The sequence below is a fragment of the Monomorium pharaonis genome, chromosome 10 (genome assembly GCF_013373865.1).
Source record: "Monomorium pharaonis isolate MP-MQ-018 chromosome 10, ASM1337386v2, whole genome shotgun sequence".
Classification (NCBI taxonomy): Eukaryota; Metazoa; Arthropoda; class Insecta; order Hymenoptera; family Formicidae; genus Monomorium; species Monomorium pharaonis.
In genome coordinates, this window is record NC_050476.1 from 11,120,673 (window position 1) to 11,147,403 (window position 26,731).

At 32.8% G+C, this 26,731-nt stretch overlaps 1 protein-coding gene across 3 annotated transcripts in view; it reads right to left on the bottom strand.

Annotated features, from left to right (window-relative positions):
- Positions 1-3,614: 3,614 nt before the first annotated feature.
- LOC105839682 (protein-cysteine N-palmitoyltransferase HHAT) overlaps positions 3,615-26,731 on the bottom strand; it is a 47,805-nt gene continuing 24,688 nt past the window's right edge. The window contains exons 3-7 of one of the 3 annotated variants that reach the window (XR_004964942.1): positions 18,230-18,637; positions 17,997-18,137; positions 6,911-7,128; positions 4,115-4,609; positions 3,615-4,032 (exon numbers count right to left, since the gene is read on the bottom strand). Coding sequence is in view for 2 of the 3 variants with exons in the window: in XM_036293350.1 (XP_036149243.1) it covers positions 4,501-4,609; positions 6,911-7,128; positions 17,997-18,137; positions 18,230-18,637 (876 nt within the window). In the remaining variant the exon portion in view is untranslated. Of the gene's footprint in view, positions 4,610-4,839; positions 6,196-6,910; positions 7,129-17,996; positions 18,138-18,229; positions 18,638-26,731 lie in introns of those variants that run through there. The other 2 variants (XM_036293350.1, XM_036293351.1) reach the window with 2 other exon arrangements.

Genomic DNA, 26,731 nt, shown 5'->3' on the forward strand with positions numbered 1-26,731 from the left:
AAATGAAAAAATTCATAAATAATTATTCTAACTTATTTTCTTTCTGCTCTATTCCTTTGCGGTATAATGGCGTGCGGAACTTGGTAGGAGGTACATAGATAAGATGGGCGGAAGCGTATATGTGACTGCGTATGAAAGAGCGCAACGAAAGAGAAAGAGATAAGACTGTATGGTTGAAGATATCGCGTACAAGCGAGAGAGAGAAATTCATAGTAGAAGGAGAACGCAAGCACCGCGGCGATGGCTGCTGAAAGAGATCGCGGGTGAGAGAGAGAGAGATTCGCAACAGAGGGAGAGCGTGAGTACCGCGGCGGCGGGCGGCGGGCGGCGGCGGCGGGCGGCGCACAGTGGTCCAAACGAACAATATACTGTTCAAAATAGGCTACAGGTCGTATTTTTTAACCGATTTGCATGATCCTTGGACAGAAATACTCGGAAATAAATTCTAAAGAAAACTGTGAGAGCCGATTTTTTAATTTCTTTGTTTATGCAAAAATATTTAAATAAATAAAGTGATAAATTAACATTTTTCAACTCAATTATTCTTTATCTGGCTACAAACGAGATTTTGTGTTTTGTATTTGGTTTGTGTGTGTGTGTGTGTGTGTGTGTGTGTGTGTGTGTGTGTGTGTGTGTGTGTGTGTGTGTGTGTGTGTGTGTGTGTGTGTGTGTGTGTGTGTGTGTGTAATGGAGATCAGGACTCTGAGGTTTGTCAATTCCCCAGTATTTTTTGACTCCAAACCCTCTCCGTTACATATGTGTGTGTGTGTGTGTGTGTGTGTGTGTGTGTGTGTGTGTGTGTGTGTGTGTGTTGTAAACAATTTTCTAACTTATTTCTACAAAAGAAATGTTTTTTGAAATATTTCTATCTTATTGTATTCAACAATATCGAATGAAGGCTGACTCGTATCAGTCAGTTTTTATTTGATATTGTTGAATACAATAAGATAGAAATATTTCAAAAAACATTTCTTTTGTAGAAATAAGTTAGAAAATTGTTTACAACACACACACACACACATACACACACAAACACACACACACACACATATGTAACGGAGAGGGTTTGGAGTCAAAAAATACTGGGGAATTGACGAACCTCAGAGTCCTGATCTCCATTACACACACACACACACACGCGCGCGCGCGCGCGCGCGCACGCACGCACGCACGCACGCACGCACGCACGCACACGCACACACACAAATCAAATACAAAACACAAAATCTCGTTTGTAGCCAGATAAAGAATAATTGAGTTGAAAAATGTTAATTTATCACTTTATTTATTTAAATATTTTTGCATAAACAAAGAAATTAAAAAATCGGCTCTCACAGTTTTCTTTAGAATTTATTTCCGAGTATTTCTGTCCAAGGATCATGCAAATCGGTTAAAAAATACGACCTGTAGCCTATTTTGAACAGTATATTGTTCGTTTGGACCACTGTGCGGCGGCGGTCGCGGACCCCGATTCCCCCTCTACCGGTCGCGGACCCGAAAATCCCACGTCAGCAATTCCCGCACCGCGGCCGCGGACCCGAAAATCCCGCGTCAGCAATTCCGCGCCGCGAGATCTCCGATCCGCGTGACGTCATGCCCCCGCGCGCCTACGAGTTCCCCCCGCACACCCGCTCCCCTCTCGGAGCTCCGGAGTTAGAACCGGCTTAGCCTTAACTACTTGGGAGGGTTTCTAAATCTGTAAAAGATATACGTGCAAATAAATCTTGTTAATGGTATGCACAAATAACTCTACATTATTAACCCCGATCAAGTTTGACGGGCATTTTAGGATCCTCTTAAAATTATGCAAAATTTTGACATACCTATACGATAATTTTATTGAGTATATTATGTAAAAATTCATATATTTTTATTTTAAAATGTAATATGACTTTATAAAAATTTTTGTAAATAATAATTTTATGAATATTTATTCCCTCATGCAACTTTTGTCTAAATATTTTTTTCTTTAATACTTATTTTCAAGATATTTGACTGTTTCAAAACTTTTGCACGTACTGTATATGTAATTGTATAACTGTACGTACCCACCAAACACCAAGTTACATGTAACGTGCCTGTTAGTTGTAATTTCCCACTCAACAATGTAATTGTAATATAACACGTGTGTTATATTACAATTATATTATTGTTTGCGCGTGACTACTCACTTGGACTGATCACGCGCAGAACATATGACGCCGGAATCGCCCAGCGCTGAGCGTCGCGAGATGGAAGTGCGGGAGGATGATGAGCAGGAAAATCACACCATTAAAAACAATTATACCTTGCACTATTCCTTTAATTCACCAAAACTTTACATGCACTTGGATAGAACGAAATAGCGGGGTGCCGAACGAACGGATATCTTGAACCCCCGTAAATGCGATAGATCGACGCGACGGAAATCTTGCCGAGTGTGATATGCACACCCTTCCGGAGCGGAGATCTTGTGCGCGTATTAAAACGATGACGCGGATCGCAAGAGGGTGTCGCGACCGCGATCCACCGCTATCACGCGCGTCACCAACACTATGAACAAATCTTGAATTATCACCAACTAATTAGTTCGAATCGGAAGCGGTTCGCACGCAGTGCAGCACGGCGTCCGATTGATCGAGATAAATGCACGAAGTTACAGCGAAGCAGTACGGTCTACTGTTCGCGAGAATACTTTGAGTATGCGGGTGCTCGATGGAGGCAGTAGCGCACGACTGACTTGCGGGCGAACGCTTACACGAAACTCCGACGAACCGGCGGGATTGCGTTCCAAGCCCATTGGCCAAAATTCGATTAGGAGACAGCGTTTCACGTGTCGCACCTGGGAAACGCTGACTCGAGCGTGCTCAAGACACGCGTCTCTCGCGTGTCAAGAAACAGCTGATCGCAGCGGCTCGAGCCCGAATGAGCAATAGAATCGTAAACAATTATTGAGTGGGAAATTACAACTAACAAGCACGTTACATGTAACTTTGTGTTTGCTGGGTAATAATAATATTACTAAATATAGTTACATACAGGATGTTTGAAAATTTAATCGACAAACTTTCAGAAATTGTCGAGGGCGCCATAGGAATCATTTTTTCAAATAAACCTATGGTCGGAAACGTCATTACATCTACGGCTTTTAATATCGATATCCCGGGATCCCATAATACTATGATCCCGGTTAAATTGGGACTCTTTCTCAATATCGTTATTATCTGACCAATACCGGAATCACAATATATAAAAAATGTAATATAAAGATTCGAATTTACGCGCGCTTCTCCGCCGTGTCGCTGTGAGTTGTGTATGATAATGCTGGGGAAGATCATAAAGTGTTTTTAACAGCAGCGTACAAATATTTATTGTCCGCTTAGCCCACAAGTATAGAGGCAGAGAGAGCATTTTCTTCAGTTGGTTACTTACGTAATAAGAAGCTCTCTTTCAGATTAATCATTAAAGGCTCTATCATTCTTGAGATCCCAGTTTCAAGGTGAGAAGAAGTGAAACTAATTTAGGCCATATTTATGAAAACATTTTGTATATTTTTTCAGATTTTATATAATTAATATTTAAATTATCTCACTATTAGGTACAACTTTGCTTCCGTTGTTATTTTTTCAAAATTCGAGACTTTATTGTGAAAAACTGGTTAGACATTTACGATTCAAAGTATTGTCCATCGCTGGCCACTACTTTCTCCCATCTTTCTGGCAGCATACGAATCTCGCGTCGAAAAAATGGTCATCTTTTGAGACGATCCACAAATTGATCCAATTTTTCACTTCTTCATAAGAACGGAAGTGCTGGTCAGCCAGGCCGTGTGTCATTGATCGAAACAAGTGATAGAGAGAGCAACGTCTGGAGAATACGGCGGATGGGACAGGACTTCCCATTTCAATGTTTCCAAGTGTTTTAATAAGCTTTACGACATGGGGTCGAGCACTGTCATGATGCAAAATCACTTTATTGTGTCTATCGTTGCATTGCGGCCGTTTGTCTTTCAGTGCTCGGCTAAAACGCATCAATACTTTCGATACCGATCGCCTGTAATTGTTTCAGTCGGTTTTAGTAGCTCATAATACATTATCGAGCTGGTCCCACCAAATACAGAGCATGGAGCAAATACCTTGGAGCCGTAAATATTCGGTTTGGCCGTCGACGTGGAAGCATGGCCGGGAAGTTCTCATGATTTTCTGGGTTATCGTAATGAACCCATTTTTCGTCCCCAGTCACAATACGATGCAGAAATCCCTTCCATCTTTGCTTTGCAAGCAGCTGTTCACAAGCAAACAAACGCCGTTCAACATCTCGCCGGCTTCAACTCGTATGGCACCCAATTTCCTTGCTTCTGAATCATTCCCATGACTTTCAGGCGTTTTGAAATGGCTTGTTGAGTCACTCCCAATGATCCTGCCAATTCTTCTTGCGTTTGACATGAGTCTTGATCAAGTAATGCCTCCAATTTTGCATCTTCAAAACCTTTCTCTCTTCCACCGCTGGTCAACGTGTAAATCACCGTTCTTGAAGCGTTGAAACCACTCTCAGCACGTTCTTTTTATTAGCGGCCTCACCATACGTATTTGAGAGCATTCGATGATCCTCAACCGCAGATTTCTTCATACTGAAGCAAAAAATTAAAACCTCCCGCAAATGACGAGAATTTGGCTCGTAAGCTGACACTTTCAATCGAGAATAACTTTATGATGCAGACACAAATCGATTAATATTTCGATGGCGTTTATGTTTACAAATGCCTAAACTTATTGTATGATGTCTACGATCTATTTATTTCGACCACCACTTACAGCCATCTATTGGAAAACGGCGGAAGTAAAGTTATACACCTAATAATTAATATAGGCAGACAATTTTAATTGATACGATGTTATGTGCAATACAGAGCAATTTTAATTGTAAATATTTTTGTAATAAACGAACGTTTTAATTATTATAAAATCTATTCAGTTTGAACTAAAATAGTTTTAAGAATAAGATTAATAAGATAAGCAGGAATACCTGTCTGTGATAATTAATTACGTATAAGACTGTTGCATTTGTTGTCAGATTTGAAATAATTTAAATTTTTTGTATTAATAATATTAAAAAATTAAAATAATAAAAAAATTAAAAACGCGTCTTTAATTTTTTATTATTAAAAATACAAAAAAACTTTAAATTATAATAATGAACAATTAAAGACTGATTGATGAGAAATACGTATTTAATTTTATTTAACATCTCAATTTAGGTACCCTTTCAATACCGGAATTCCGAAATTCCAGTATTAGACAGACTAAATCTGGTATTAGTATCGCTATTGAAAAAGTTCAGTATTTGAAAGCTCTAATTACATCGCTACGACATAAGGAGTGTTCGGACAAGGTCGGAACCTTGAAATATGTTGATATCTAGATATTCACTTAATTTAAAATACGCGTTATTCCTTACTTAAATTTCGCTATAGTTAATTTATACAAATCGCTGACATTATCTCCAACTAAGTATTTCCCCAAACTTTTAATAGTTCACAATTTAGATTGTCATATTTGAGCTCAGCACCCTCAAAACTGTGAAGAAAAACTAAATCTCAAGATTTCCACCGATTGGCGAAAATACGCTCTTTTTCGACATCCTTCTTTCGCATGCTCAAATATAGCACATTGTAGATGTTTCTTGTTTTCATATTGTTCCTACACTATATCTTACATCTTTACTATGCAATAACGTGCAAAATTCGAAATTCAATTTACCAACTTTAAATTCTCATTAAAAAATTATTGTAGTCTTAAATAATATTAGGACTTTCTCAATAATTTATCATTAATAAATAACATGGTAAATCTATCATCCTTTGTAATATTTTTTAAAATCACTTATTTTAGTGTTTTACCTTCATAACCATTTCTGCTGTGACAAATGTTGGCAGATTCTGTTGCCAAAAAGACAGCAAATGAAAAACATATCTTATCATTGCAAACACTGTTAGCAGATATTCAGCAAATATTTAGCAACATCTGTCATCAAAATACATGATAGTGAACTGCAAACAGATTTTTTGAAAGTATTGATGACAGATTGACGACAAACACCAAAGTTAGTGACAGATCTGCTCTGGTGTTGCACCTAATTTGATATCAGAATTTGATGACAATTTTTGTTTGCAATTTGGACGCATTCGAGGATACAGTAGGCCATGGTCTTGACACCCTGATTTCACAAGAAATTATTAGCAGTCTGCTAACAATTTGGCAACAAATGGTTAACTGTGTTAGTAATCACATACAATTATTTTTTATCAATTATGTTTAACAAATATATTAATTGATTAATGCCCAACAGTTGTATCGTTGTAATAGAATAAAATACACGTTACTCAAAAGTTTCAATATGCTTGAAATCTTCTTGCATATATCATGAAAAATTATTTAAAAAATGATCTTAATAAAAAAAATTGTAAACAAAATTCCAAAATGTATTTTATAAAAAGAAAAGAAATAGATCTTTAAATTCATTTCTACAATACTTTGTTCCTAAATTACATAAAATAAGAAAATGTTTTTTTTTTAATTCTTTTACTTTAAAATGTTGAATAAAACATTATTAGATAAAGATTAATATAAAATAATATTAAAATAAGGATTCTTCAAGCTTTAAAATATTTTTTTAGAAAATTGACACAATAATTTTTCACAGTAATATCAAATTTCTCATTAAAAAATTATTTTTTACAAAATTTTTTAATTTTAAAATTGACGAATTTAAAAAAAAATCCATTACTGTGTTTAATAAGTTTTTCAAAATTTTTAAATCTTTTGTTTTACATTTGCTCTTTGTAAAATGCAAGAAAATATAGAGCATACTGGGACTTCTGAATGTAATGTACAGTAGAAAAATTTCATTAAAAAAGAGAATTCAAACTTACCTTATAAGAAATTTATATAATCCTCTATCAAAATGCTTCCACATGTCGGAATATAAATGTATTCTAGCTATGCATTTCGGTTGCGATGGGGCATCTATATTATCTAAGTGACATAAGCTACTGCATGTTCCATAAATAATAACATATTTATTTAAAAAAAATTGTCCCATGCAATATCCTAAACCATATAATGCCCAAGAATTCATATTTTGTACAACCTATATAAAAAAATAACATTCTTATGTATAAATATAATATACATATCTTGTAAGATCAACATAGATAATTGTGGCATTGTGATATATTCAAATAACAAACAAATTATTTTTACAATTAAAATTTTTTTAAATAAACTTGTTTGGTTTTTGTAGAAAACTTTTCAATTATGTAAAATAAATTTGTTGTAAATGCGATACATTCACATTAAGAATATCGAAAGAGATAAAGATGTTAGATGACACTAGCCTTTGCACCGATCAACAATGTTGCAATTAGCTGTCCTAATTCATACTGAATACTTGCAATATTCCTGCAATTACTGTAACACTGCTTAGGCAGCAAGTGCTATCTAAGCAAGTAAATCCACACCAAAGGTATGTGGAACCCGAAAGAGCTCATTTAATAATTGACCGCAAAACGATGTATATAAACACCGTGAAAAGAAAGCAAAGGGTTTTGCAAATTTAACTACTGCCAATGTGACGGGTTTTGCAAAGTAAAGCACCGTCAGTGTGACGAATTATTGCAAATTAACATAAGATCGTGTAAGAATCCTTGCGAATCAAACCATTGACAGTGCAACACGGGTCATAACAGTGTAAACCACACGGAAAAAAGTTAGGGAATACAGAAGTACTAATTAGTGTAACGCTGTACAAAATGAGAGGGCGCTGTTGTACTTCACTTGGCATGGCAGCTTTCAGTTTGTGAGCTCTGCCGTCCCAATCTCGCATCGCAGCAATCCCAACCTTAAAGTGCAGTAATCGTCCCCTCAAGATAGGGACAACAGTTCTCCTGGTGCTTAATGCTGCCAATTATCCAAAACTGGCACTACTGTAGTTCTAAATGCGAGGTGGCGCTGCACTACCACCTATGATACAGCAGTGATGCCAAACTTTTTTCCGTGCACTGTACTACTAACTGAGCAGGTCATATCAGTGTAGACCAATGTAGTATTAACTTTACATGTGTAACGTATAACCGTTCACAGTTGTACGAGTCAAATCAGTGCAGACAAAGAAGAAATATATACTTGTATTCCTAATTATACAATTCGACGATTTACTAAATGAAATTATTATTAAAGAGCAAATTTTGAATACAGACAACTTGTAACCCATATTTCTTTAAAGCTCTCGTTAGAGCAGCCTTTTTTTCATTAGTACATTTATTTTAATTTATTTTTTATTTTTTATATGGTTGCATTTTAATTTGTTAATTTATAAAATATGTAAATTATATTTTTTAATATTTAAGAAATAATAATTTGTTTACTCTTGATTTTGTTTTATGTTACAGTGACATTGAAGTCAATAATAAAAAATGAACATAGATTTAACTTTGGGAAATATTCACACTTTAATTTTTAATATTTGTATGTTTCAGGAACATTTTTTTAATGTTCTGTACTGGGATTATTATATAAATTTGTTGTGTCCCTCGGTTGCGAGACTTTATTTGGGATCGCTGCTGGAAACTCCTCGAGACAATTTATTCACAAGGGAAGTGTCACAGGCGTCCGAGGTCAATTTGATTCTCCATGAAACATCATGTTGTTGAACACAAAAATCAAAGAAACACGTATTTTTTTTATGTGCGGAATTTCATGTTTAGAGGGTGAAACACTCTTTCAAGAAAAAAAAAACGATTTTTCTCTTTCGGAGCGAATACCATCGAAAGTATAAAAAATAGAAAAAATTTTTTAAATAAAAGTACGGTTTCAAGAGTACTTGGAAGTTGTAAAAAACATTTTTTTAATTTTTTGTTTAACAAAATATCCCTACTTTCAAAGCGGTGTTCCACCCTTTAAACATAAAATTCCGCACATAAAAAAATACGTGTCTCTTTGATTTTTGTGTTCAACAACATTTCATGGAGAATCAAATTGGCGTCGGACGCCCGTGACACTTCCCTTGTGGATAAATTGTCTCGAGAAGTTCCCAGCAGCGATCCCAAATAAAGTCTCGCAACCGAGGGACACAACAAATTTATATAACAATCCCAATACAGAACATTTAAAAAATGTTCCTGAAACATACAAATATTAAAAATTAAAGTATGAATATTTCCCAAAGTTAAATCTATGTTCATTTTTCATTATTGACTTCAATGTCACTGCAACATAAACCAAAATCAAGAGTAAACAAATTATTATTTCTTAAATATTAAAAAATATAATGTACATATTTTATAAATTAAAAAATTAAAATGCAACCATATAAAAAATAAAAAAATAAGTTAAAATAAATATACTAATAAAAAAGAAGGCTGCTCTAACGACCTTAAAAAAATATGGGTTACAAGTTGTCTGTATTCAAAATTTGCTTTTCAATAATAATTCCATTGTTTAATATATAAATAATAATTTTTTGTAACGTTTAGAAATCAGTCCTAGTAAAAAAATGTTAATAAAATTTTATTGATAATATTTAATATTCTTCATCAACGTTTGCTAAAAATAATATCAAAAAATATAGGCAAACTAACTAACAAAAGCACTACACTGCGTAATACCAATTTTAATAAAACTTAGTAGATCTTTATGTCAAGTATTATAGAACAAAGAGATAAGGTGTTTCTCAAGCATTTGCGATAAAATCGATATTAAAGTCTCAAGTGTCTCATGAGCTAATGAAAAATTTATTTTCTCTTGCCTAGTTTGTAGAATAACTATATGTAAATAATTTCTTTCTAAACAGCAATAACAGCGATAGGTCAGTCTTATACAAAAAAAAAAAGTAAAATATTTGGTAATTATTTAGAATAATGGACCACCTCCTGATGTCAATGACCTTGACATATATTATCGAGGTCATCGTCCTGAGTAATGTTACAAAGGTCTTACTTGACGTTCGTTATTTGTTAAAAAGTTATAAACAAGGAAGTTTAAAAAATAAGATATAATTATTTTGATATATATTTTCGGTAATTATTTCGAACCATGACTCAAATGAGCTGAAATTTTTCGTTTTATTTCATTATGGAACAAAGAGCCACAATAAAGTTTTGTTTCAAATATGAGAAAAGCATTAATCGGAAACTTTAATAATTATGCAAAATGCATACAAAAGAGAATATCTGACAATGAGTCTAACAAGGTGTTTGAATAATATTCGCATTTTAACCCGTTATGGTCACTAATAGTCCAGTGGACCCCAGGCTAAGTTTACAATTATGTATCTCTAAACATAAAAAAAAACAAATTTATTCATCCTATTTCGTTTCCTATAAATCATCTCTTTAAGTTTACATTTTTTGTCATAGTTTATCATTTTAAACTTCAAAATAAATATATTTTTTTGGAAACCCACTATTTAACTAATTTTTATTTAAAAGTATACTGTCTTGTAAATACAATGTTGAAATTTTTAAGACAAAATTTCGAATAGCTGGCAAATGACGATTAATTTTCTACGCAGCGGACACCCCGTGTGCCCATTATAAAATTATTCGAAGGTGCACTGGCGGATTCTCGGGTGGAAGGGAGGTAATCCCCCTTCCAAATTAAAAACTTTGTCTTACTAAATCCATAAAAAAGTTTAAATAAAATTACGCAGGTCAATTGACATGGACGCCTGTGGATCAAATTCTTATGTATAGGATTCACTGTGTTCAAATTATCCAATGTCCAATATACGATGTTCAGAGATTTTGTATTCCCCCCTCCTCCTATTATCAACGTTAGGATCCGCTAGTGTAAAGGTGTGACCACAACGGATTAAAAATGGCCGTAAATCGCTCAAAGATAACTCGAGAGTGATGTCCGACATATGGCATTCTTTGATTTGCGGAAATTCATCCACCAGAAATTCGTGTTACAAGGGCAAACTGTATCCGAAGCTTCTATTGCAAGATTATTGTTTTTTAAAAAGGATCCGTCGAGTTAGATCAGAATTGAGTCAGTCAAGAAAATGGTTTCTTCTGCACAATTTTTTCAACACATTCTTCGATAATTGTAACAAGATTTTTGGAAAAAAAATCGATCGCAGATATTAATCATCTGTTCTACTCGCCGGATCTGGCCCAGCGGAATTTTCCTCTTCCAAAATTGAAAACTGGCTTAAGGGAACCGTTTCGAAGATATAGAATTTATTAAAACAAATGTAATAGAGATTCTAAAGATAATTTCGACCAAAGAGTATTCCAGAAGAAATGTATGTTAAACATTAAAAGATTAAAATTTTGTTTATTTGCAAAATTTTAGTTTTTATAGTATCGGTCATGAAACTTTAAATGTATTGTATATATATTTTTTATTTTAAGTCATTTGAGCCGGTAATAAATATTTCTAAGAATATTGAATTCAAAATTATATTCAATACTAAGATCCGTTGCAGACCAAAATAAGTGTTCTTAACTTTATCTTTAAATAAATTATTATAATATACAAAAAAAAGTAAAAAAAGCGCGCCAAGTGTGTGGTTTTCCTTTAAGGAAAAAAATCACAAAATCCAAGAATACTTTTGATAAATTCAACTTAAGTGGAGCGCGTTTGGGATAAACAATAGACATTACTCAAAAAGTTGTTAATATTTTTTTATGAAATTTGGTACTTTTTTATCATCATAAAAGCTATATCTTCTTATAATTTCAAATGCTTGAGTTAATTTTTAAGGAAGTTATAAACAATTTAAAAAAACGGACATTTTTCGTGGTTTTTTTCTACTTTGCAACCAAACTAATCGACCAATCTTAATAACCAAATTTATTATTGTAGGTATCCTTAACATTTACAACTTTCATTTAAAACTTTTTTCGATTCCGTTTTTAGTTTACGAGGCGCAAGCAAAAAACTGCTTTTTCCTCACTTCAACTTGTAATTTTGCAATAACTCCCAGCTTTTTGCAAGTAGCAAACGTACCTATCTTAATCTACACAATTAATTGTGCTTCACGCGCAGTCAAACCTAAGTTATCAATTTTTTTTACAAAACGGCCTTTTTTGAGTCTAATTCTACTGGACTAACAAAGGGGTATTAAAGGAAATGATGAAGAAATTGTAGAAGTATTTATTAAAAAAGAAATTGAAGCTGAGTAAGGAAAAATTCAAAATAATGGTATTAAGGAAAGCAGGAGGTAGAGATAAGAGAAAAACATGAAAATGGGGAGAAAGAAAGATAAAAGAGTTAAAAACATTCAAGTATCTAGGATTTATAATAAAAAAAAATAGAAGGAACACATAAAAGAACAAACAAGATAAGCAAAGAGAGCGATGGGAAAAGTATGGAGTCTTGGAGAAAGAATATTTAGAAACAGCTGGAAGAAAAGAATAAAACTGTTTGAGGTAATGGTAAGAAGTATTGTATTTTATGGAGCGGAAATGTGAGGATGGAAAGAACATAAGGCTATAGAGGCTTTACAGGAAAGATATATCAGATACTGCAACTGGACAGGGAGACATTGGGATACTTAATAAGAAAAAAAACAGACAAAGAAAAACTAGGAGTAAAAGCATTGGAAAGGGCAATTAAGTTTAAAGATTAAACAAGAAGAGAATAGAACATTACTGCTGGAAATGGATAAAGAGAAATACAAAAGGAAAAACAAAAAAGAGAGGAGAGAAAAATTAATGTAATTAGGCTGGAGTAAGAATAAATATGAAAGTCCAGTTAGGAGAAAGAGAGGAAGTAAGAAAAAAAATAATAGCAAGAAAAAAAGCAAGAAACAGGATGGAAAATAAATTAATAAACTCAAGATACTGTAAAAAGATTAGGCGGGTAGTGAATGGCCAGAAAGAGACACCAGGATACCTGAGGAAAGATAATAACACATGTAAAAGCAGTTTGGGTTACAAATGTATAATCCAGAATGTGCAAGCTTGCGTAACCACATTACCCATTTCACAAAAGCTCAGAATTGTCATACGTATTGGATTTTCCCCGGGTAATGATTGTAAAAATAAAACAAAATTATTTTATTTTGAAAAAATTACTAGAGATAAGAACATCAACGCTACATTGTCTGGCACGTTGCCACTGTGTAAGTTCTTCGATTTTATATTCTATTCCATTAAGTCATAAGATACTTGAAATTTTTTAAGCTCGAATTTCTCGCAAACTAGAAGAATGCATTTTGTCTCTTTATTCCTTAATACTATACATAAAGACCTATCTATACAATGAGTTTTAAAATCAGGTGATATACTTCATGTAGTTCCCTCATAAGAAATAAAAAATAATATTAGCTAAATCAGATATTTAAAAAATATATTTTATTTCCTGGGAAATTTTTGATAAAATTTTAATAAAACTTTGATAAAATTTCAATATTTTCCAGAATTTTAAAACATTTTGACAAATAATTTCATTAACATTAAAAATTTATAAAAATTTTTATTTAAAAATTAATAATTATAATAAAATATTTATTTGTCATTACAGACTATTTTACTTTTCGTCTCAATTTCATAAAAAAAATTTATGATTTCATAAAATGTCAATAATTCGTCAACACTTTGATTTATATACTGCAATTCTTTGTTGCAATTTCATTAAAATATTTATTATAATTTATAAGGGGGTACTAAAATGCTCGACAAACTTAATTGAGATCGATAATGTAGAATCACATCATTAACAACATTTCGTATGTATTTCTTTCATAGATTCAAAAATCCGAATGAAAGTACACGTACTAATATCATCATATAAACTGGATTTTATACCGAGAATAAACAAAATGTTTTTCAGACTGTTCCTTTTCTAACCTACATCTGAATTTGCAGTTATAAAAAGTTCATAAAAAAAGTTCATAATGATTAGTTATGGAACTAATCCTTTTTTTAGACTTTTAATCTGAGTTTGAATCGCACGATATGGTAAGTATATATGTTATCCCTAGAGGAATACGATTTCATTTTGTACATATATTGTAGATTTTGTATACTAAGCAATAGGGCCGGAAAAATTCCGAGTGTGGAGTTCTGCTATTGGTTAGCTTAGATTAAGAGAGGAAGGGGGTAGCCAAAAAGACTGTAATAAATTTTTATAAAATGGGGCCTTTAATTTGTTGAGAAATAAAATTCCTTGATTTATCAAACCAACGAATGACATATAGTGTTAGTGCAAGACAAGTTCAAAACAAATCTAAAGAGATTTGATTTAAACTTGTCTTGTACTAATACTTATATCATTCATATAGTGTTACAGGTGGTAGCTCTCATCACAATTCATAAATAATTTTGGAACAAATTGGTTAAATTCCGAGTGTAGAATTTCCACACTGAGATTAATCCGAGTGTGGAATTTTCCACACATTCCATATATAAATTGCCGGCCGTGCTAAGCAAATATTGTCATCAAGTGACAGCTCTACGTATCAAAAAAAAATTTTTGTTGTTATTGATATTAAGTCGACCCTATTTTACTAGATTTTGGTGTGTACTTTAATTATGAAAGTTTTGTGATTCTATAAAACCAATTAAAAGACTAGTTTAAGTAAAAAATATCGGTAAAACAGATGACTTTAGAATTCCTTTAAATGACATTCATAAGCTTTATTAAATTTTTATTACATTTTTTTATTAAATTTTCATTAAAACATTATTTGTTCTTTATTAAGGTAACTTCGATACATAAATAAATAAATAAATAAATATATATATATATATATATATATATACATACGGGTCAACAAAATTAGTGCATACGAAAATTTGTCAAAATTTTGCATAATTTCTAATAAGTATTATATAACATCGTGAAAAATCGCATTTTCACTTGCCAAAAAGCATTTTAAAGCTTGAACTCTCTATTTTCAGAGAAATTTTGGCGATTTTAATAATCTTTTGTTTTCACAAAACAGCACAATGATAAAGCTTGACTCGTCAAAATAAAAATTTTTATATAATTTTGCTGCATTGCATCTGCTGTGGAAAAAAATCGCAGAAAAAAAAACTTCTTGCTACTTGCATCTTACAGCGGAATCTTTTCCCTTTATTTTGCGTGGTCGTTCATTGCTGTGCGATTTTTTTTTACCGAGTTATCGATGTTTGAATAAAAAGTGGTCTTCGACACTTTGACTTTAATCGCTTACAACTCGTGAAAAAAATCATCACATTTCCATTTTCCAAAAAGTATTTTAAAGCTTGAACTCTCCACTTTTAGGTGAATTGCGGCGATTTAAATTCTTTTTTTTTTCATGAAACGGCATAATGATAAAGCTTAGCACGTCAAAATAAAAATTTTTATGCAAATTTGCTGCATTACACTTGCTGTGGAACAAATCGCGTAGACTTTTTGTTACTTGCATTTTCTGTTTTCCATTGCTTTTTTTTGCGGAACGCTGTACGCTAATCTATTCACGAATAATAAGTGATGAAAATCAAAATGACCTTTTTATTTTCTTAAAATCCTAATAACACGGTCAAAAAAATCGCAGTGATAAACAACCACTCAAAATAAAGGGAAAAGATTCCGCTGTAAAATGCAAGTAACAAAAAGTCTTCGCGATTTTTTTCACAGCAGGTGTAATGCAGCAAAGTTGCATAAAAATTTTTATTTTGACGGGTCAAGTTTTATCATTGTGCCGTTTCGTAAAAAAAAAAAAAGAATTGAAATCGCCAAATTCATCTAAAAGTAGAGTTTAAGCTTTAAAAAGCTTTTTGGAAAATAAAAATGCGATAATTTTTTGCAATGTTATACTTATGTAAATTTATGCAAAATTTCGACACAATTATATGATCATTTACAATTGCATAAGTTTTTTTTTTTGATAATTTTATTGATTTTGTACTCATTTTCGGATGCGGCGTTTATGTACTTGGCGTATCTTTTTTTATCTTTGTAAGTTTTTAATAAGTTTTATGACTATACCATGTTGACATATACCATGTTAAAATAATGGCTGAAATCTCCAATTATATTCTTGTTCAAAAAGCGTAATAAATAAAGAAACATTTGTTTAATTATTAACATGAGTTAATAAGAAAAAATAATTTTAATAAATAATTATTGATTTTAATTTAGAGCACAAGTGTGTACATTAGAAAATAAAAGTCTTGATGAGAATTAGATAAGAATTAAAACAAATTTTCGTATGCGCTAATTTTGTTGACTAGTATATATATCTACTAAAAACTTAATTTATTAAATACCATTTGCTATGTTTAAAGAAAATAAACGATATGAATAAAAAATTTCTCTGTTATTACTATTAAGGGTATACAAAAGTTTCCTTTGTTCACATATAGATGGCATTGTGATTTATTTATATAAAAGTTGCAATGCATGTTTGTTAGGTTATGTCAGTATTGATTAACCTCAGAACTTACGCATAGTAAGTCATATTCATTGACATAACCATTTTTAATTCGTCCGAAAATATCCGAAAACGCTATTGCCAGCCAAGTCACTATTTGCCTTACGTTGCTAAATAGATACAAATATAAGTCTTTTTTATATAGAATTGTGACCGGAGACAAAAAATGGATTTATTATAATGTGCATAAAATTAACACCATTATTTTTATTAAAAAAAAAAAAAATTGTGCTGAATTGTGCTAGGTTTATGCTACATTGTGCCGCCAAAATTAATTTCACATGTTAAATAACAAAATGTAGAAATAAAATTTTTTTGTCAGCACCGCCATTTTGACTTATTAACAAAATAAAAATTGTGTTGGATACAACATTATGTATTGCATATTGTGCCGCAAAAATTTCAATTGTATTCCTTCCAGTTGCCCCGCAAAAAAAATCGTAGGCTGCACTCACAAATAAAGTGTCCTTAATAGTACTGGGTTGCAAAAATTTCCAGTTGTAATGACTTGTGCTACACCAGGACAACTCAGATATGTCTCCTGTGCGTTGCTGATAATTACAAACACTAATTACAGACAAATTACGTTCAAAATCTTTGTCTGTAATTAGCATTTGTAATTGTCGGCCACGCACAGAATTGCATTTCTGTGTCCTAGTGTAGCACAAGTCATCACAACTAGAGATTTTTTGCAACCGAGCCACATTAAATACGATTAAAATTTTTGCGGTACAATATGCAATACATAATGTTGTATCTAGCACAATTTTTATTTTGTTCATAAGTCAAAATAACGATGCTGACAAAAAAATAATTTCTTCATTCTTACACTTTGTTCTTTAACATTGTAATAATGCACCCGTAAAAACACCGTACAGTGTCGAACCGAAGCGTCGTTCGTCGCGACGATGGGGGCGCACCGCGCCCCATTTTAAGCGAACAGTATATTACACACGAGCGCGCAAACGAGGGCCGCGGACGAGCCGCGCGACGGCTAATCATATTTATGTGCATAATTGCACATAAATATTTTATAATTATTCAATAATTACATACATTCAATACATACATACATATATATATATATATATATATATATATATATATATATATATACATTCATATATATATGTTGTCTTTATTTCACTATTATATATAAAAAGTTTATACATGTATAGTATAAATTATTTTAAAAATTGTTTTGTACTTTACTAAATATGATAAAATAGCGCAACATGTCATATTTCATCTCTTTTTTCACATTTAATCAAGTCTGTGTTCCAGACTGCGGTCCACTTGATGCTACAAATGCTTCGAAGCGTTTGATTAACCAATCGAAACAAAGATTTTTACGAATTGACGAATCAAAGAATGCTTCGAAACGTTTGTAGCGTCAAGTGGACCGTAGCCCCAATATATACTGCTAATACTAAAATTTTACAGTTCTTGTTACGTATACTATAGATTTTCAGTGGCAATAAATTTTGGAACACAGCTTAAATCTGCTTCCGATATGTTCAATTATAATGTTACAAAATCAAAACTTTAGTTGAACTTTGTATATTTCTGCCACAAAAATCTATATTGACACTGTAAAAAAAAATTATTACCTGCGGATGGTACTGTATAGCGTTTACATAAACAAAATGTAGAGACAATTCAGTGAAGTACAACCAAAATATGTACCTAACTAAATTCAATATAAAAGTCAAAAGTTTTTGGCAGTTCCAATATTGCTGTTGTCGATTAATCTAAAAAATAAAATATCTACACATTACAGAGTTATGCAATTTTACATCTTTAACATATAAGTTAGAATATAATTATAATTAATTATACGTACAGATTCCACAAATTCATGATACAAAATAAGTGGTCCTAAAAACAATGTAGGCAAATATAAGCAGTAAGCCAATTTCTGAATAAAGTTATTTGAACTGACAAATTGATTGTCAATGCTGTCCATATTGTGACTGATGCTTTTTAAATGTATCCAACACAGTATAAGTGTTAAAACATAGTGCTTCTCATCAGTGATTTCCAACCAACTTTGAAAAGCACCATTCGGTATTTTTAATATATGTATTACAAATAGATACAAAATATGTATAGTCCAGGCTGTAGTTTTATTGCAGATACATGTCAGTATGTGTAAAAAAATAGGCTGCAGTATTATACATAACAAACACAATGTACCCAAGTAGTAATAAAGAAACATTATTGATGATAGAATATACCAACAGGATAATGTCTGAAAAATTTTTTATGTTATTTCTTTCTCTGATATTATGTATAATTTTTTTCTGTAATATTTTCCACAGGGTTAGGCAGTAAACAATTAAAAAATTAAAGTTAAATAATAAAGTTAGGTTGTTAATGACTTTTAGTGACTCCTAATTTTAACTACACAATTATTTTTAAAATACATAAAATACACAAACTTTAATACAATACAACTTATTACAATAACTTTTTTCCACAAATTAAAAACCCTATATAAAAAAATACATTCCCATAATATAAAAAACAATATTTTTTTAGTACATTTAAACTTAATTTAAAAATGAAATGTTAAAGGAGGAGGACTAATAAGCCACAATTTCGGTCTCCTCTAAATTTCATTATAAATTATCAGAAAGAATTTCTTAAGGGTGTATCGGACATACAATCTTAGACAAAAGTACATGAAATTTGAAATACTTAAATATCTACGCCTAACGCATAGTAAATCTAGATGTAAGAAACTTGAACGATAGTTGGAGTCTTATTTTTACTCTTACAAAGGTATTTTTCACATATTTGCGATTTTTTTCACTTATGAAAGTGTTTAAACTTTTGACAGTGAAAATGCACAATTATCTCAAGTTATATTTTATTTCTTTAAAACGGTGTAGTGAAGACAATTGAAACTTGGTAGATATTTTCATCTATTCATATACTAGATGTACAAAAAAATTCAAAACACTGGTACTGTTTCTTCTATATTTTTTTAGCTGTTTTATCCGTCAAGATCGTCTTTTTCCATAAGATAAAAAGAGATATCATGTAAAATCAGTAAAAATTAAAATAGTTATAACTCAGCAACCGTTTAGTGGATGCGTTTTCAATTTTTTGCAGTACATTAGGGAAACTAAAAGAACAATTTCACAAATTTTTAGCAACTTTGTACCATTTTGAATTTCAGTCCGATATCCTTAATTCATAAAACACTAAATTAAGCTTAAACGGATATGTTCAACGTGATCGTTATCTTGTTTAAATATAGAAATTCGTATTTGTGGGTATTTTGTGCAGTACTATGCAATTCGCCTAAAAATCGTGTATATTATATTACAAAATCATAAACATCATAATACAAAATTATTTTTTCTTATGTAAAATTGATGATGAGATTGAAACGTACGTAAAAACATTTCAACTACTCTCGCGTGTCCAATTACTTACCTGGACTTACAAAATAAAAAAAAAAGAATAAAAAGATTGAGGGCAGGGAAAAGAGAAAGAGGAGATGGACTACATTTCCAATTATTAGAGCCTAATCCAATATACAAATACATTATTATAATACATAATATTCTAGGACAACAAAGTAACTTTTTATTCGTCTCTTAGATTTAGTACGATAAAAGGCGATCATTTTTCATGGTTTTGCAGCCAGGTATGTGTGTGCTATCTAATCCTATTTCATTGTTATCATCAATTTTATGTAAAAAAATAATTTTATATTGTGATGTTTATGATTTTCCAATATAACATCCACGATTTTCAAGCAAAATGTAATACTGCACAAAATACCCACAAATACGAATTTCTACGTTTAAACAAGATAACGATTAAACATGTCTGTTTAGTTTGAAAACAGCTTAAGGGAGTTCCTCTGGTCAGGCCTGGTACAACAAAGCACAGAGGCTCAAACAAAAAAAACTCAAATAATTATCTTGTTGCCATGTTTTTTGATACATATGATCTAAATTTAGATTATATACAGCAAAAAAAGGCAACAAAATTATTATTTGAGTATTTTTTTTACTTTATAGACAAATTTTTTTACATATTCACTATTATTAACTTTGGATTCTAAAGTTAATAATAGCGAATATAAGAAAAAATTCTATTTAGTACTACCTTCATTACAGAAATAATTTTTTTTTAAATTAAGAATAAACATTCTTCACTATTATACCTCCATTCTTAGATAACTAAATAAAACTATTTAAAATTTATGTTATATCACTAGCACACATTTACCACACTTACGTGCTGTATTGCTTCGATTATTGAACTTTTTTATCCTATTAATATTTCACTCAAAGGAGCAAGTGCATCGTTTCAAAAATTTAACAGTACTTTTCTGAACAGCTAAGATGTATCGTTGTAAAGTTTCACTAGCATCTGTTCATTACTTCTACGTTTAATACGACAATAAAAACTGAAAAATCATAAAAATTCATCGATTCCCATAAGAGCCTATGTAAATAAAATATTTAATATCTAAATAAATAGGTAGTTCAACTTTCTAAAATTTTGACAATTTATACAATTAATTTGAACTTCTCTACAAAGTTTCATGAAAATCTGTTCATTTTGATTTAGCAGCAAAACTCCCTTAATTTGGTGCTTTATGTATTAAGAAATTGTCACTGATAATTTACAATAAAATCCAGAAAAGGTCGCAATTGTAGTTTATCGGTCCTCCTCCTTTATTTGACGATCCATTCTATATAACACTAAAATTTTTCATATCTCGAAAATATTTCAATTGACAAGTGAAACATTTCATAAAAGTTGCAAAATATATCAAGATTTTTTTAATAGCTCTGAAATAGCAACATGTTTGCAATTCTTGCACTTAAAATTTTATAAGAAAATTGCTAAAAAATTATTTAAAAAATCTGTAACCTTTTTGAAATATTATTTAAAAAACACTAACATGATTAAAATCATTCTGAAATATTGCTAACCGTAATTCTTTATATACAATAATTTGAATATTATTTCTAAAATATCATTTATTTTTAACTTTATTTCTCATTTTAAATATTCTAATAAAAATTCAAAATACTTAAAGCATAATTTTATTATTTCAGGACTGCAAAAACTAAGTCATAATAAAAATTATATAGGATTACTCCAGTATTTACACCGTGCGACAATTTACGTCACAGAAGTCAGAAAAAATAAAAAGAGTGAAGGTAATTTGCTCACAATCACTTTATTGTTATATCTTTATGTTACATTAGTATTATTATTTTAATAAATCAATTTATCAAGTAGACTTCCTTGCAAATGTATTTATTAAATAAACGACGTTTCGACTATTAATTTTTAGTTCTCTTCAGGTATAATTGATCAATTTGCAAGTGATAAATTTACGATATAACGACTTAATATATTTGGATCAGCGAAATATAAAGCAAGTTCTACAAGAGATATAATATAGATGTAAAATCAATCATAACATTAAGAATACATTATAATAATAAAGGAATATAGAAAGCAAAAGTATAAAAAAATAAATTAAAATAAAATATCGGGAACTTACATGTCTAAAGTCAATGAATAAATTAATAAACCAAGTATGATCAGTAATAATAAGATAGTAAAAATAACATAAAGTAAAAGATGAAAATGCGAAATACGTCCATCATATAACGAGTCTACAAATTGATTGAAGATCAATAATAAAACAATCTCTGATATATGGAGAGTAAATATTAAGCTATCTTTCAAAGATGAAGATAACTTTTTGTCGCCAGTAATTAAAACCAAAGAAAAACAAAGACTTAATGTCGACAAACTGGCAAATTCTTTATTCAATATTTAGTCACGACGTTTCGACCATGGAATTTAGTCCTTCTCAAGTACTGATTACAGATGTATTATTCACGAGACAACAACCATTGACGATTTTCGTGGTAGCAAATTCATAAACGCGTTCTACAATATAAAGATATGTATACAAGATGAATATAATGCAGGCTAAATTCATAAACCCGATGTAATATATAAAGAAGTGTGTGTACAATATGAATATAATATAAAATAAATTCGTATAGGCTTACGTGTCTCATTGTCAAAATTCAAATTAATGTCTTAATCAGAATAGTTTAAAACGGAGACGTCACAACAATTGAATTAAGCTATCTTTATTATTCTATTATACAATGTGTTTAAGTTTTCGATATTTTTCTCTAAGTTTATTGAATTCTTATTTCCTTTTATGAAGAACATCTCTGCAATTTCTTTTTCTTCTGTTTTTCCGTATGTAATCAAGAGGTTTGCCACTCGAAGTCATAATTTAGAGTAGTTCTGTGCTTACTGACCATCGAATGTTCACCCTTATTCTTTTTTATGTAGCTCATATGTTCTTTTAATCGTGTCTGTAACTGGCGTTTAGTTTGCCCAATGTAGAATACATTGCAACTATCGCATTTTAAGTGATAGACAACATTCGTTCTTTTTTCAACTAAGGAGTTTTTCAATGTGAATTTGTGGCTAATTAAGTGCTTCACTTTTAATTTAATTTAATAGTTAAATCTTTAAAAAATTAATAAAAAGTATAAGTACATACACATGATTACCAAGATAAGAATAAAGCATCCCACAAAACCAGCTGCTTAATCAAATTCAGTACTAAAGTCCTTCTCGATTTACTTGCTTGAAGGATATATAGCTTTTTAATTTGTTGTTTACTGTTTATTGCAATAAATAAATTTAAAAACTGGTTTTGCTGGAATACATTTAAAAGTAAAGTACCCTTACAGAAATTGTTTGCATTAATTTCAATATTCCCCTCACACAGGTTTCCACCTTGACGCAATAAAAGGGCAATGGCTGCACCGAGAGCACCCGCTCAGATATGTATCTGGGGGCACCCAACTAAGAGAAACTTCCCAACCCAAGGTGTAAGCAACCGTACTAAGAGTTGCACGACATAGGCAGAGCTGCGTCGTTAACGGTGCCTCCTGAATACTGAGAGACCTCCAGGAGTATGGAGTCAAGTCCCGGACAATCGCGGCTCTGCCCGGGTAAAAATGCCTTACCGCAGTACTCGTGGAACCATAATGGAATCCAAAGAAGAAAACAAAAATAAGGACTATATAACAAAGCGCTCGAAAGGCTAGCAACGCTAAATAGCAAAAACCCTGAGAAGCAAGACTTAAGGTCAAACATCTATATACGCATTTTTACGAGCATCTCGTTTTGCGTGGAAAGTCGCAAACCGACTTTGCCAATAACAAGTCGTTTGCGACTTTCCACGCAAAACGAGATGCTCGTAAGAATACGTATATAGATGTTTGAACCTTACTCGGTCTTGGTGGCAGGTCTCGAGTCTTGCGCGCACGCGTGTTTGTGTGTACGTGTGCGCGCGCGCATGTGTGTCCGTTTCTTTTCGTGTCCAACTGAACAGTGTGCAAGTGAGCGGTGTGCAACTGAGCGATGTGCAACTGAATGGTGCAAGTAAACGGTGTTCAAAAGCGCCGTGTCTAAATGAACGGTTTGCAAGTGAACGGTGCGCAAGATATCGTGTCCAAAAACATCGTGTGCAAATGCACCGTGTCCATTTGAACCGTGTCCAAGTAAGTGCCACCCGGAATGTACGCCAGAGGCGGCCAGGCTACACAGAATCTTCAGCACAGAGAAGGCGATAAGCTAGAGCTGCTTAAAGCTTCCTGATGGTACCTACACAAAATCGCTAAAGGAAACTCTAAATCATCTCATGGAAAGTCACTTTCCGAGATTCGGAGATGTCCCCACGGAAAAATAAGCTGCACCAGGATTTAAAGGGCTTAAAGCCTGGGATCTAGCGGCAAAAATTATCCAACCCATGGGGGTCGAATGGGCTATCTTCAAATCCTACAAGGCACCCGGCCCGGACGGTATTTATCCGGTACTACTTCAGTAAGGACTAAACGAGCTGTTAGGTACGCCGACAAGAACTTTCAGGCCTAGTATTGCACTGAAACATATCATAAAAATCTAGACAACCACGAAGGCGATTTTCATCCCAAATTCAGGACGGAATAGCCACATTCTTGCCAAGAATTTTAGGCCTATTAGTTTCACCTCCTTTCTTTTAAAGACCTGAGAAAGGCTGGTTGACAGATACCTAAAAACTATCCCCATCTTAGCGAAACCGTTGGCGGCCTTACAGTATGCCTACAGGGAAAGGAGGTGTACAAAGATTGTCCTGTACCTGGCAAGCTGCATAGAACGTCAACTGGCGGCCGGAGAATACGCTCTAGAATGTTAGACATTAAAGGTGCTTTTGAAAACATCTCAAACAAAATCATAAGTAAAGCCATGAATAGCCACGAAGTACTGGCGGTGATCGTGGACTGGACAAAAAGCATGCCAACGAGCAAAAATGTGACCGTCAGTTATAAAGATTCTGGAGAATCGGCCAACTGTTGGTTGTCCACAAGGTGGCGTTTTGTCACTTACTCTGTGGTGCCTGATGGTGAACAAATTCCTGAAATTATTCGAAGAGAAAAGTTTCCGGGTTTACAGCTACGTAGACAACGTGGCCATAGTAATAAGAGGAAACTTCTTAAAAATACTCAGAGAGCGCATAAAAAGAGCCCTGAGAATTATAGAAACATGGTGTAAAGGGTTTGAAAATAAATTCTCTCAACACCAACGTATAGTTTTCACAAAAAAATACAAACCAAAACCAAGAGAACTGTTGAGGCTATTGAGGAAGAAACTAGAGTACGTAAGTACGGTTAGGTACCTTGGAGTCTTAATTGATTTCAAGTTAAGCTGGAAACAAAATCTCTTGAAAAAGAGAAAAAAATTTTACACGTCCATGTGGGCGTGTAGAAGAGCAATGAGCAGATCCTGGGGTCTTAAACCCGGGATTGCCTTGTGGCTATACAAAACGGTATTACTATCGAAAATCACTTATGCCGCTGTGGTGCGCCAGGGTAGAAAAGGTGGAGGCGAGAAACCTGCTAAAAAGTCTACAGGTAACCTAAGAATGCAGTAGGGATCATGTAAACCACATCAACCACAGAGGCGCTAAAACAGCCCTCTGTATATATCCTTTAGATCTCGTCATTATGGAAATAACATATAACACAGCATACAGGCTGAGGTGTCACGGAGAATGGAGGGATACCAGACTGGGACATGAGACAGGCTGGGATACCAAACAGCCTCAGATAGTTATACTTCCACCTTTCACCTTGGTGAATGGTGAATGATAAGACAGAACCCTAAGGAAGTATTTACTGCCCAAGGGTTTTAGAACTCATACTGAAAAAAGAGAACTGGCTAAAACCGGGATCATAAACTTCAACACAAGCTACTTGTTTACAGATGGCCCGGGGTAAAACGATTGCTTTGGGGCAGGAATATATGGGCCGGGGGAAAATCACAGGTAGAATATTTCTCTAGGTAGCCTGGCTACGGTATTCCAGGCAGAAGTAGTGGCAATACTAAAATACGCCGAACTTCTCGCTCTCAGGGCAATAACAAACAAAATCACTATCTGCACTGATAGCAGAGCAGCAATATCAGCGCTGGCTAAGCCCTACACTAAATCCTCAGTGGTCTGGGACTGCATGACAGCACTTGAGAGACTAAGTATATAAAACGAGATAATCTGGGCATGAGTGGCATGGGACACCAAGGTATAAGAGGCAATGAGATGGCGGACTGCCTGGCCAAAGAAGGAGAGGCACCTTGAAATGGGCAGTCGCTTTGCTACTGGTACAGCTACCGTCAGAAAACAAAGAACACCTATCTAGGTGGAACAAATGTTTGAGCTGCCGCCGGTCAAAATTCCTGATGAAGAGGCCTATGGATAACAAAGAAAAAGAACTAACAGTAATGAGTAGATAGCGAGATCACGATAGGACTCCTCACGGGCTCTGAAAGCCCACCTGCTCAAGCTGAAGATGACAATGTATGCCGCCTGTGCGGACAAGGCGGAGAGAACAGCGTGCACATCCTATGTCACTGCTTTGCTCTGCTTTGTAAAAGATCCAGATTTGATATGGCAACGGGTCTTCGTAAAACCCAAAAATCTTGGAAAAATTTGACTAGGGGATCTAACATACCTGGTCTTCAATAAGAGATCGGGTTTAAAAACCTAAGTCTAAAATACATAGAGGGGTGTAATAATGGATCTTAGATCTAAAGAACCCTAGGGATTGAACTGGCTACACCCTCAAATTAACTAAATTTCAAATTAGTCTTTTTCAATTTAGTTGCTTAAAGAATATAGTTTTTCAATTTGTTGTTCATTCGTTATCGCAATAAATGGGAGGAAGTAGCTGTACTGGAACGCGTTCAAGAGTAAAATATCTTTACAGAATTTTATTTTAGTTTAGACATAAGT